The following is a 14,508-nucleotide window of genomic DNA, read 5'->3' as shown; positions in this document are numbered from 1 at the left end:
CACCACAGTTCAAAAGCATCAATTCTTCTGTGCTCAGCTTTCTTTATAGTCCAACTCTCACATCCATACGTGACTACTGGAAAAACCATAGCCTTGACTAGATGGACTTTTGTTGACAAAGTAATGTCTCTGCTTTTTAATATGCTATCCAGGTTAGTCCTAACTTTCCTTCCAAGGAGTAAGCGTCTTTTAATTTGTGTTCTATAGTCTGCCTCTCTATTCTCGCCCTGTTAATAGGTTCATCTATACTATCTTTCTAGATTGCTCACATATTAATTGATATTTAATGTTTGAATCCAACTATATTTTTAGCTGTGTACACAGTTGTTATAGAGAGTGCCTCCACTGAATTTTTGAGTATTTTGTAATTTTAATTTTATTTCTTTGAATTATTTAAAACAGATTTTTCAACATTTATTTGAATTTTCTTGGTTAGTTTATACTTTACCTTCTAATTGGATTGCATTGTAGTCACAGAACATAATCTATGAGATTGATTCTTTGGTACTCAGTAAGACTTTCTTCTGGAAATAATAAAATGACATTTTTTTCTGGCAATTCAAATATGTAAAGTCTACTGTTCAGTTTGTTAGATATAGTTTTCAAATGTATGAACCTTTATTCATTTTCTCTGCTTGATCTATCAGTTTCTAACAGGAAAGCATTACTTTCAACCAACCCAATTGTAAATTTATCTGAATAAGCTTGCCTGTTTTGTTTTATATATTATGAGTCTGTGTTATTTGATATAGACCCAGGGTTGGGCTTGCCAGGTGGCTCAGCAGTAAAGAATCCACCTGCAATGCAGGAGACATAGGTTTGACCCCTGGTCCGAGAAAGTCCCACATACTCCCGGGCCACTAAGCCCGTATGCCACAATTATTGAGATTGTGCTCTAGAGCCCAGGACCCGTAACTGCTGAGTCCAAGCGCTGCATCTACTGAAACCTGTGTGCCCTAGAGCCCTGCTCCACAAGAAGAGAAGCCACTGCACTGAGAAACCCAAGCACTGCAACTGGAGAAAAGCCCACCCAGCAGTGAAGACCCTGAACTGCCAAAAATAAAATAAGTAAAATTATTAAATAAAAAAGAATACTGCTTAATAGTAGTATTTTTTAATCATTTTCTTTCATAATTCCAGTGAGATAATAATATTTCTTTACATTCTTTTAAATTGTGATAAGTAATACTTCCAGAAATGCTAGCCCTATTTTTAATACCTTTACTGCACATCATGGAAAATTAAATACTGGACAAATGTGACACTCATGTTTCATGCTGCTTGAAAAAGTAGCAAAAAGACTTAAAATTCCAAATGGAAAATATGAATTCAATTTCTTCTTCTAAACTAGACAAAATTAGAATCTATTTTGAAAAGTCTAGTTTGATTAAGTGGGGGAATAAAAATATATTTTATTAGTCAAAGAAATTCCATCAGGAAACTCTAGTGTCTAGCCCAGAGTCTTCAGGGATTTAAAAATCCAAGGATCTGTCATTTGTCCCAGACCAGGAATTTGAAATATTTGGGTAAAGATAAAGTTTATTCTTAAATGAGAGGACAATGTTTATGAAAGCTTACTTCACAGTGGGGAAAAAAAACTAAAAAATTGAAACAATATACAAAAAGTGTAGCCTTTAAGGTGAAATTTGTTCAACATTAACTACCTGGTTACATATTCCAATAAACTAGTTAAATGATTGAATAAAAATTTCCCCTATGGTCTGCTGCTGCTGCTGCTAAGTTGCTTCAGTCGTGTCTGATCATATGGTCTAGTGAAGTATAAATATTGAAAAACAAGTGCAGGGAGATATGGCAGTTCTTAGAACTGTTTCTGTTTCTATTTTGAACTAATCAGTTGAAATGTATGATTAAACTCACTGCAGCTCCAGCTTGATAAGCTGACTTCAATCCAAAGGTCCAAACTAGATCAAGGGCATCTATTAAAGGTACATATCTGGAAGTGGAGAAAACTGCACTAAATTATCTAAAAATACATACATGAAAAATTTGAGTGCCTACAGTGTACTAGATATCATCTTTAACTTGTAAATGTATTAACTAATCCTCATAACAACCCTATAAGGTGGGGTTTATATGTTTATTATATTTATAATACAATTAATAGGAGAATGGAGGTACAGAAATGTTGAAACTTGCTCCAGTTTACTTAGTAAGAACCAGGCAGTCTGGCTGCACAACTTATTTTCCGCTACTCATGCATTTTTTCCACAACTATTATGTATACACTCTTAGTCACCATGTTATTCAACAGATGTTCTTAAATAATCAGTTCAGTTCAGTTCAGTCGCTCAGTCGTGTCTGACTCTTTGCGACCCCATGAATCACAGCATGCCAGGCCTCCCTGTCCATCACCAACTCCCGGAGTTCACTCAAACTCATGTCCGTTGAGCTGGTGATGCCATCCAGCCATCTCATTCTCTGTCGTCCCCTTCTCCTCCCGCCCCCAATCCCTCCCAGCATCAGAGTCTTTTCCAGTGAGTCAACTGGTCTCATGAAGTGGCCAAAGTATTGCAGTTTCAGCTTTAGCATCAGTCCTTCCAATGAACACCCAGGACTCATCTCCTTTAGAATGGACTGGTTGGATCTCCTTGCAGTCCAAGGGACTCTCAAGAGTCTTCTCCAGCACCACAGTTCAAAAGCATCGATTCTTCTGCAATCAGCCTTCTTCACAGTCCAACTCTCACATCCATACATGACCATGGGAAAAACCATTGCCTTGACTAGACGGACCTTGGTTGGCAAAGTAATGTCTCTGCTTTTTAATATACTATCAAGGTTGGTCATAACTTTCCTTCCAAGGAGTGAGCGTCTTTTAATTTCATGGCTGCAATCAGCATCTGCAGTGATTTTGGAGCCCAAAAAAATAAAGTCTGACACTGTTTCCACTGTTTCCCCATCTATTTCCCATGAAGTGATGGGACCAGATGCCATGATCTTAGTTTTCTGAATGTTGAGCTTCCATCCAACCTTTTCATTCTCCTTTCACTTTCATCAAGAGGCTTTTGAGCTCCTCTTCACTTTCTGCCATAAGGGTAGTGTCATCTGCATATCTGAGGTTATTGATATTTCTCCCAGCAATCTTGATTCCAGCTTGTGCTTCTTCCAGCCCAGCGTTCCTCATGATGTACTCTGTATATAGGCTGAATAAGCAAGGTGACAATATACAGCCTTGACGTACTCCTTTTCCTATTTGGAACCAGTCTGTTGTTCCATGTACAGTTCTGACTGTTGCTTCCTGACCTGCATATAGGTTTCTCAAGAGGCAGGTCAGGTGGTCTGGGATTCCCATCTCTTTCAGAATGTTCCACAGTTTATTGTGATCCACACAGTCAAAGGCTTTGGCATAGTCAATGAAGCAGAAATGGATGTTTTTCTGGAACTCTCTTGCTTTCTCCATGATCCAGCGGATGTTGGCAATTTGATCTCTGGTGCCTCTGCCTTTTCTAAAACCAGCTTGAACATCTGGAAGTTCATGGTTCACGTATGGCTGAAGCCTGGCTTGGAGAATTTTGAGCATGACTTTACTAGCGTGTGAGATGAGTGCAATTGTGCGGTAGTTTGAGCATTCTTTGGCATTGCCTTTCTTTGGGATTGGCAAATGGAGTAGCCATCATGGTCAACAAAAGAGTCCGAAATGCAGTACTTGGATGCAATCTTAAAAAAGACAGAATGATTTCTGTTCATTTCCAAGGCAAACCATTCAATATTACAGGTAATCCAGGCCTATGCCTCAACCAGTAACGCTGAAGAAGTCGAAGTTGAACGGTTCTATGAAGACCTACAAGACCTTTTAGAACTAACACCCAAAAAAGATGTCCTTTTCATTCTAGGGGACTGGAATGCAAAAGTAGGAAGTCAAGAAACCCCTGGAGTAACAGGCAAATTTGGCCTTGAAGCACGGAATGAAGCAGGGCATAGGCTAATAGAGTTTTGTCAAGAGAACGCACTGGTCATAGCAAACACCCTCTTCCTACAACACAAGAGAAGACTCTACACATGAACATTACCAGATGGTCAACACCGAAATCAGATTGATTATATTCTTTGCAGCCAAAGATGGAGAAGCTCTACACAGTTAGCAAAAACAAGACCAGGAGCTGACTGTGGCTCAGATCATGAACTCCTTATTGCCAAATTCAGACTGAAATTGAAGAAAGTAGGGAAAACCACTAGACCATTCAGATATGACCTCAATCAAATCGCTTATGATTATACAGTGGAAGTGAGAAATAGATTTAAGGGACTAGATCTGATATAGTGCCTGATGAACTCTGGACGGAGGTTCGTGACATTGTACAGGAGACAGGGACCAAGACCATCCCCATGGAAAAGAAATGCAAAAAAGCAAAATGGCTGTGTGAGGAGGCCTTACAAATAGCTGTGAAAAGAAGAGAGGCAAAAAGCAAAGGAGAAAAGGAAAGATAAAAGCATCTGAATGCAAAGTTCCAAAGAATAGCAAGGAGAGATAAGAAAGCCTTCCTCAGTGATCAATGCAAAGAAATAGAGGAAAACAACAGAATAGGAAAAACAAGAGATCTCTTCAAGAAAATTAGAGATTCCAAGGGAACATTTCATGCAAAGATGGGCTCGATAAAGGACAGAAATGGACCTAACAGAAGGAGAAGATATTAAGAAGAGGTGGCAAGAATACACAGAAGAACTGTACAAAAAAGATCTTCACGACCAAGTAGTCACGATAACGTGATCACTGACCTAGAGCCAGACATCTTGGAATGTGAAGTCAAGTGGGCCTTAGAAAGCATCACCATGAACAAAGGTAGTGGAGGTGATGGAATTCCAATTGAGCTATTTCAAGTCTTGAAAGATGATGCTGTGAAAGTGCTGCACTCAATATGTCAGCAAATTTGGAAAACTCAGCAGTGGCCACAGGACTGGAAAAGGTCAGTCTTCTTAAATAATATGTGTCATCAAAAACCCATGGGTGGGGTTAAATTCAGAATTCAAAAATCTAGTAAAAATTCACTAAACCAAGTTTCTGGTCTCTTAACTTTAAAAAGAGACTTGAAAAATAGGATCAGCATTTAAACTTCACTAATCCTGATACTGAGCTTCAAACCAACTTTTTCATTCTCCTCTTTCACTTTCATCAAGAGGCTTTTGAGTTCCTCTTCAGTTTCGGCCATAAGGGTGGTGTCATCTGCATATCTGAGGTTATTGATATTTCTCCCAACAATCTTGATTCCAGCTTGTGCTTCTTCCAGTCTAGCGTTCCTCATAATGTACTCTGCATATAGGTTAAATAAGCAGGGTGACAATAAACAGCCTTGATGTACTCCTTTTCCTATTTGGAACCAGTCTGTTGTTCCATGTCCAGTTCTAACTGTTGCTTCCTGACCTGCATACAGGTTTCTCAAGAGGCAGTTCAGGTGGTCTGGTATTCCCATCTCTTTCAGAATGTTCCACAGTTTATTGTGATCCACACAGTCAAAGGCTTTGAAATAGTCAATAAAGCAGAAATAGATGTTTTTCTGAAACTCTCTTGCATTTTCCATGATCCAGCGGATGTTGGCAATTTGATCTCTTGTTCCTCTGCCTTTTCTAAAGCCAGCTTGAATATCCTGAAGTTCACAGAACAAGTAATGCTGTAGTGTGGTTTGGAGAATTTTGGGCATGATTTTACTAGTGTGTGAGATGGGTGCAATTGTGCAGTAGTTTGAGCATTCTTTGGCATTGCCTTTCTTTGGAATTGGAATGAAAACTGACCTTTTCCAGTCCTGTGGCCATTGCTGAGTTTTCCAAATTTGCTGGCATATTGAGTGCAGCACTTTCACAACATCATCTATCAGTATTTGAAATAGCTCATCTGGAATTCCATCACCTCCACTAGCTAAGATCGTGGCATCTAGTCCCATCACTTCATGGGAAATAGATGGAGAAACAGTGGAAACAGTGTCAGACTTTATTTTTTTGGGCTCCAAAATCACTGCAGATGCTGACTGCAGCCATGAAATTAAAAGACGCTTACTCCTTGGAAGGAAAGTTATGACCAACCTAGATAACATATTAAAAAGCAGAGACATTACTTTGCCAACAAAGGTCTGTCTAGTCAAGGCTATGGTTTTTCCAGTTATGGAATGTATGGATGTGAGAGTTGAACTATAAAGAAAGCTGAGCACAGAAGAATTGATGCTTTTGATCTGTGGTGCTGGAGAAGACTCTTGAGAGTCCCTTGGACTGCAAGGAGATCCAACCAGTCCATTCTAAAGGAAATCAGTCCTGGGTGTTCACTGGAAGGACTGATGCTAAAGCTGAAACTCCAATACTTTGGCCACCTCATGCGAAGAGTTGACTCACTGGAAAAGACTCTGATGCTGTGAGGGATTGGGGGCAGGAGGAGAAGGGGACGACAGAGAATGAGATGGCTGGATGGCGTCACCGACTCAATGGACATGAGTTTGAGTGAACTCTGGGAGTTGGTGATGGACAGGGAGGCCTGGCGTGCTGTGACTCATGGGGTCGCAAAGTGTTGGACACGACTGAGCGACTAAACTAACTGAACTGAATCCTGATGTTAAAACAATGCATGCCCATCAGCCAATTACATAAGAAAATTTCTTCCTCAGAAAATCTCCCTTTCATAGGAATTATTTTCTTGATTTAAAAAGTGATTATATGAGGAAGGAAGAAGAGAAATTGGAAAAGGAGCAGAACAGAGGTGTACAACAGCAGGATTAAAACTAAATGAAAGTGTAGCTGCCTAAAACCCAATTTCCTCCATACGGAAAACACTTCTCCGGACTTTTTTTAAACCCCAAAATGGAGCCTGTCCTCTATAAACAGTCACCTGAGTTTTATTTATTATCAAGTTTGCCTCTTGAGCAAAGATGTACTTGAGTGAAATGAAAGCCAGGGCTTTCCAGTTGGCTCAGTGGTCAAGAATCCACCTGCCAAGCAGGAGACTTGGGTTTTATCCCGGGGCTGGGAAAATCATCTGGAGAAGGAGATGGCTACCTACTCCAGTATTCTTCCCTGGGAAATTCCATGGACAGAGGAACCTGGTGGGTTACAGTCCATTTAGTTGCAAAAGAGTTGGACATGACTTAGCAACTAAACAACAGCAAAATGAAAGCCTAGTATCTTTAACACGGATATTAAAAAAAAAATCTCCCTGAAAGATACTTGTCAGAATTAAATGAGAGAAGGTATGTGAAGTTTTCAGCATACTACAGTAAAAAAAGTTAACTGTAAGTTTTATAATAGTGAAATACATATATTAAAGTTCATTCTATAACCAAGCAACAGCAACTACTAATTGAAATTTACTTATAGCAGAATTTAAATGTTTTTCTACTTTTTCACACAGAGGCCATTTCATGAAAAATAAAAATGAGAGAGACATAATTACTTAAATATTATATTAAACATAAGCCATGGAAATATATTCTATTTATACTGAAAATAAATTTTGAATGTGATAAAATTAATTTACCCCAAATTGTATGTATATGTGTATTTTTTCTAGGTAAGACATTCATAGTTTTCATCAGTTTCTCAGAGATATCCAAGATGCTACCCTTAAAAAAATAAGTTTAAAAACAATTCATCTTGTGATTTCCCTGGTGGTCCAGTGGTTAAGAATCCACCTTCCAGTGCAGGATACATTGGTTCAATCCCTGGCCAGGAAAGTAAGATCCCACATGCTACAGGGTAACTAAGCCTGCACATCACAATGACGATCCACTGCAGCCAAAATTTTAAAATAACAAAAACAACAATTCATCTCTATACCCAGTAAAGGGACAAAAGTGAGAGCATTCAATACTTCCATTAGATGGAATGGGACAGGATAGAAAGAGGTGGCAGAGAAGTGGAGAGGAAAGGAGTGAAGTGGAGGAGCCAGAGCTTCCTCACTAAGGCAATGTCCAAATACCGTGTACAAGGCAAAACAGTAACAGCAAACAGTACCAGTATTTCAACCTTTCTCTTTAGATGATAACCCCCTTGTTTTCCACTGGGTTTACCCAAAACTGAGGGATGTCCCTTACATAAAAAGCCACCTTAAAAAAAAAATCTGCTAGAGCAAGGAAATGTTTGTCTTTTCTGAAGAGCTGGTATGCTTTTATTGTTAAACATGGGTTCTCTGTTATTATGTTACTTGGATCTATGTTACTTATTATTATGCATTTTTGGCTTAGTCCTCAGGAAACACCGGGATATGTTTTGTATCCGTTTTTGCAACTCATTCCATTTTCATTTACTTTCTATCCTCAGTCTTGTCCTCTTCCTTGTAGCGTTTTTGTACTTTGGTCCTTGTTTTAATGGTTTTATTGTAGCTGTGGTCTTTATAAGTTACCACAAATTTCCCTTTAAAAGTAGATATCCTATAAAGGAAGAAAAGAAGGGAAGTAGGAAGGAAGGGAGGTAGGAGGGAAGGAAGGGAGGCAATTCTTAAAAGTATATCCTTTAGATAAGTTCTTATAAATGTAGTAGCCTTAGTAGGATAAAACCTGCAGTTCATATTTTTTTTTAAAACCTCAAATTATTTTACAAACTTTAAATAAACAAAAACAAATTTTCATCAAGTTTAAATTTTACTGTTTTTGTTCAGATAAAATTTCTCTTGCTTACTCTCTAAACCCTACCAATCCTGTGTTCTCTAAATATGGTCTTTGGGGGAGAAACACCAGATCTATTCTCAGCTATCACTCCATAAGCAGCCAACATTCATGACTCTTTCTGCTCTTAACAGTGGATCTTTGCAGGTATGCCCTGTGTTCCTGCTGGGTCCCCCAACCTTCTCCCTGAAATCTTCTGTCCTCACCCACCATTTCTTTAGAAACTATCTCTGTCTCTCTATCTCTTCTTTAATAAAAGGGATTATGGAAAGTGTTATGAGGTTCTTGGGCTTTCCTTTAACATCATTCTTTGCTTAACACTGCTGTCCTTTACCTCCCTTTCTCAGGGTCAGCTCTGCCATGTTACAGATGACTAACAAATATCTATTGACTAAACAGGAAAATTGTTTTCTAAATGACCTTAATTTTTATGTAGCTTTCAACACCTGAAAAGTGGGAACTTTGTGTGAAAAATATAGTCATTTTATTTACAGTCCTAGTGAGGACATTCCTAAACTTTCTTCTTGAAATGAACTTTCATTCTGCATATGTTTAATTATGTGTGTATGTGTGTGTCCAAAACTATTTTTCTTCCTTGAAAGAAAATGAAAGTGAAAAGTCACTCAGTCAAGTCTGACTCTTTGCAACCCCATTGACTGTAGCCACCAGGCTCTTCTGTCCAGTGAATTCTCCAGGCATTTCTACTGGAGTGGGTGGCCGTTCCCTTCTCCAGGGGATCTTCCCAGGGATTGAACCCAGGTTACCCACATTGCAGGCAGATTCTTTACCAGCTGAGCTAGCAGGGAATTCCATTTTCCTTCCTTGGATTTAGCTTAACAGACCTAAACATGTGCTACTAATGATCTTAATTATTACTCTGCTATTCATTTAATCAAGTGTTAAAGGAGCATGAAGAGGCCAGTTCAACTGTGTTGTTCATAGCCTTGCGCACTTACACACACACACACACATGCACTCATATGTTCATGTATATACAACCATATGCTAGCCATAAATTAACCCTTATCTTTTATATTTCATAAATGGTGGGCAGCCTCAGCCTAAACATGGCACTTTCTAGTACTGTTATGTCAGGTGGCAGCACAGAGGCTCAATGCCTTCTCTTGCTCTGAGTTAAAAACAGCAGGACATATACTAACGCATATACATGGAATTTAGAAAGATGATAACGATAACCCTGTATACGAGACAGCAAAAGAGACACAGACGTACAGAACAGTCTTTTGGACTCTGTGGGAGAGGATGAGGGTGGGATGATTTGGGAGAATGGCATTGCAACATGTATATTATCATATGTGAAATGAATCGCCGGTCCAGGTTTGATGCATGAGACAGGGTGCTCGGGGCTGGTGCACTGGGGATGATCCAGAGGGATGATATGGGGAGGGAGGTGGGAGGGGGGTTCAAGATGGGGAACAAATGTACACCCGGGGCAGATTCATGTCAATGTATGGCAAAACCAATACAATATTGTAGAGTAATTAGCCTCCAATTAGAATAAATAAATTAAAAAATAAAAATGAAAACAGCAGGACAACATTACCTCTCTGGATCCTGATCACAAGCCTCCAGATGCTCAGTCCCAAAACAGTGGCAGTCAGCAGCCCACACACGACAGCCACCAGCATCCTGAGGTTACATGCACGGCTGGAAGCCATGGGGAATGCAAACCACAAGCCAATGTCTGGGTGAAAGACTGCTTCTTTTCTTCTTCAGCGAAGAACTTTAATCAAAAACTCTTCTAAAAAAAACCACAGTTCCTTCTCTCAAGGTTCTGTCAGTCAGATAGCCTCAATTTTTTTAGGATTTTTGAGGTTAATCAGGCGGGAAGCAGTTCGAATCACCTAATAAAAGGAACACAGTCTGCTTGCTATTTCCTCATCCTTCACTGAATGGGATCATGCAAAAAACGATTGGTGTTATGAGGAAGAAAGATAACTCAGGGCAATAAAGGAGAAAGGGAGGGGATAGCTAACAGAGTCAAAGTGCAAATGTCCTGACAAGCAAAAAGTAGGGAAGGAAAAAAAGAAAAGAAAAGTCAGGAAGGCAGTGGACCTGGAGGGTCACCTATAGCTTAGCTTCCTCTTTTTGTTAGGAGCCTTTAGCAGAGGTAGAATCACCAACTGGACTCAAGATTGCCAGGAGAAATACCAACAACCTCAGATAGGCAGAGGATACCACTCTAATAGCAGGAAGTGAAGAGAAACTAAAGAGCCTCTTGATGAAGGTGAAAGAGGAGAGTGAAAAAGCTAGCTTGAAGTTCAACATTAAAAAAACTAAGATCATGGCATCTGCTCCCATCACTTCATGGCAAATCAGTTCAGTTCAGTCGTTCAGTCATGTCCGACTCTTTGCGGCCCCATGGACTGCAGCACACAGGGCCTCCCTGTCCATCACCATCTCCTGGAATCTACCCAGACTCATGTCCATTGAGTCAGTGATGCCATCCAACCATCTCATCTTCTATCATCCCCTTTTCTTCCCACCGTCAATCTTTCCCAGCATCAGGGTCTTTTCAATGAGTCAGCTCTTCACATCAGGTGGCCAAAATGTTGGAGTTTCAGCTTCAACATCAGTCCTTCCAGTGAACACCCAGGACTGATTTCCTTTAGGATGGACTGGTTGGATCTCCTTGCTGTCCAGGGACTCTCAGGAGTCTTCTCCAGCACCACAGTTCAAAGGCATCAACTCTCTGGCTTTCTGCCTTCTTTATGGTCCAGCTCTCACAACCATACATGACCACTGGGAAGACCATAGCCTTGACTATATGAACATTATAAGCAAAGTAATGTTTCTGCTTTTCAACACACTGTCTAGGTTTGTCATAGCTTTCCTACCAAGAAGCAATCATCTTCTGATTTCATGACCGCAGTCACCACCTGCAATGATTTTAGAGCCCAAGAAGAGGAAATCTAACTACTTGCACATTTTCCTTTTCTATTTGCCATGAAGTCTAAAGGAGATCAGTCCTGGGTGTTCATTGGAAGGACTTATGCTAAAGCTGAAACTCCAATACTTTGGCCACCTCATGCGAAGAGTTGGCTCATTGGAAAAGACTCTGATGCTGGGAGGGATTGGGGGAAGGAGGAGAAGGGGACGGCAGAGAATGAGATGGCTGGATGGCATCACCGACTCGATGGACATGAGTTTGAGTGAACTCCGGGAGTTGGTGATGGACAGGGAGGCCGGGCGTGCTGTGATTCATGGGGTCACAAAGAGTTAGACACGACTGAGAGACTGAACTTAACTGGACAGAATGGGGCTGGATGCCATGATCTTAGTTTTTTTGAATATTTAGTTTCAAGCCAGCTCTTTCATTCTTCTCCTTCACCCTCATCAAGAGGCTCTTTATTTCCTCTTTGCTTTCTGCCATTCGAGTGGTATCACCTGCGTGTCTGAGGTTGTTGATGTTTCTCCTGCCTATCTTGATTCCAGCTTGTAACATCCAGCCCAGCATTTCTTATGATGTGTTCAGTGGATAGGTTAAATAAACGGTGACAGCAGACAGCCCTGCTGTTCTCCTCTCTCAATCCTGAACCAATCAGTTGTTCCACACAAGGTTCTAACTGTTGTTTCTTATGTTTGTTGTGTTCTAACCAACACAATACCATAAAGCAATTACCCTTCAATTAAAAATAAATACATTTTTAAAAAAACATGAAAAAAGTGAAGCTTAGTGGAGGGGACACACAGGTACAGAGGTAACCTTAACTCGCCCAGGGGTTTCAGAAAAATATACTGGTGTATTCCCAAATGAAAGAACAAAGAGGCAAGGCTGAAGAAGCACAAAATAAATGAAGGTGAATCCATTATTTCATTTACTGTGAAGATTAAAAAATAGCTATTTCTAATATGTCCACATTTACATGCACAGAAAATGTCTGGGAATGTACATTAAAAAATTACCCATGAGAATCTGAGGGATCTGATGAGAAACAATTTTTAATTTAACATCCCTTTTATGGTTTAAAGTTTTCATCATATGCATTTATTATTTTTCAACTATTATAATAATAAATATATCTATTATTTCTTCAATAATAAAGGGAATCATTTTCAGTAAATAAGAAACATAAGAAAAAGAATACCAAGCATGGTGCTATGCACTTTTCATGTTTTATCTAATTTATAAATATGTACAACAATCCCATGGAATGGATATTTTTGCCCATTGCATGAATAAAGAAATGAGACTTGGGCAGGTACTACTCTGAACAGGACCTCTGTGGTTAAGGACATGGGTGCATTAGGTTACGCAAAGGTAACAGCTTTCTTTAATTCTAGGATTTCTCAGAGTCTATCATATGCTCACATCAGTTCAGTTCAGTCATATCCAACTCTTTGCAATCCCAGAGACTGTTGCACGCCAGGCCTCCCTGTCCATCACCATCTCCCGGAATCTACCCAAACTCATGTCCATTGAGTCGGTGATGCCATCCAACCAATTCATCCTCTGTAGAGCCCTTCTCTTCCAGCCCTCAATCTTTCCCAGCATCAGGGTCTTTTTGATGAGTCAGCTGTTCACATCAGGTGGCCGAAGTATTGGAGCTTCAGCTTCAACATCAGTCCTTCCAATGAACACTCAGGACTGATCACCTTTAGGATGAACTGGTTGGATCTCCTTGCTGTCCAAGGTACTCTCAAGATTCTTCTCTAACACCACAGTTCAAAAGTATGAATTGTTCGGCACTCAGCTTTCTTTATAGTCCAACTCTCACATCCATAAATGACTACCAGGAAAACCATAGCCTTGATAAGATTAACATTTGTTGGCAAATTAATGTCTCTGCTTTTTAATATGCTGTCTAGTAGGTCATAACTTTCCTTCCAAGGAGTAAGCGTCTTTTAATTTCACCATCTGCAGTGATTTTGGACCACCCAAAAATAAAGTCAGTCACTGTTTCCACTGTTTCCCCATCTATTTGCTATGAAGTGATGGGACCGGATACCATGGTCTTAGTTTTCTGAATGTTGAGCTTTAAGCCAACTTTTTCACTCTCTTCTTTCACTTTCATCAAGAGGCTCTTTAGTTCTTCTTTACTTTATGCCATAAGGGTGGTGTCATCTGCATATCTGAGGTTATTGATATTTCTCCCAAAAATCTTGATTCCAGCTTGTGCTTCATCCAGCCCAGTATTTCTTATGATGTACTCTGCATATAAGTTAAATAAGCAGGGTGACAAGATACAGCCTTGATGTACTCCTTTTCCTATTTGGAACCAGTCTGTTGTTCCATGTCCAGTTCTAACTGTTGCTTCCTGACCTGCATAGATAGAGGTTTCTCAGGAGGCAGGCCAGGTGGTCTGGGATTCCCATCTCTTTCAGAATTTTCCACAGTTTATTGTGATCCACACAGTCAAAGGCTTTGAAATAGTCAATAAAGCAGAAATAGATGTTTTTCTGGAACTCTCTTGCTTTTTCCATGAACCAGCAGATGTTGGCAATTTGATCTCTGGTCCTCTGCCTTTTCTAAAACCAGCTTGAACATCTGGAATTTCACAGTTCACATATTGCTGAAGCCTGGCTTGGAGAATTTTGAACATTACTTTGCTAGCGTGTGAGATGAGTGCAATTGTGCGGTAGTTTGAGCATTCTTTGGCATTGCCTTTCTTTGGGATTGGAATGAAAACTGACCTTTTCCACTCCTGTGGCCACTGCTGAGTTTTCCAAATTTGTTGGCATGAATGCAGCACTTTCACAGCATCATCTTTCAGGATTTGAAATAGCTCAGCTGGAATGCCATCACCTCCACTAGCTTTGTTCGTAGTGATACTTTCTAAGGCCCACTTGACTTCACATTTCAGGATGTCTGGCTCTAGGTGAGTGATCACACCAACATGATTATCTGGGTCATGAAGATCGTTTTTGTACAGTTCTTCTGTGTATTCTT

At 39.9% G+C, this 14,508-nt stretch overlaps 1 protein-coding gene across 2 annotated transcripts in view; it reads right to left on the bottom strand.

Annotated features, from left to right (window-relative positions):
- ADGRG7 (adhesion G protein-coupled receptor G7) overlaps positions 1–14,508 on the bottom strand; it is a 91,686-nt gene that overhangs the window by 70,997 nt on the left and 6,181 nt on the right. The window contains exon 1 of one of the 2 annotated variants that reach the window (XM_055418169.2): positions 10,162–10,276. The exons of the other annotated variant lie outside the window; for it this stretch is intronic. Coding sequence (XP_055274144.2) covers positions 10,162–10,276 — 115 coding nt within the window. Of the gene's footprint in view, positions 1–10,161; positions 10,277–14,508 lie in introns of those variants that run through there. 2 annotated transcript variants of the gene reach the window in all.

This window comes from Moschus berezovskii, chromosome 1 (genome assembly GCF_049115385.1).
Source record: "Moschus berezovskii isolate FMDL1 chromosome 1, NW_MosBer_1.0, whole genome shotgun sequence".
Classification (NCBI taxonomy): domain Eukaryota; kingdom Metazoa; phylum Chordata; class Mammalia; order Artiodactyla; family Moschidae; genus Moschus; species Moschus berezovskii.
Note: the sequence above shows the minus strand (reverse complement) of the source record. Positions and strands in the feature narration are given on the sequence as shown.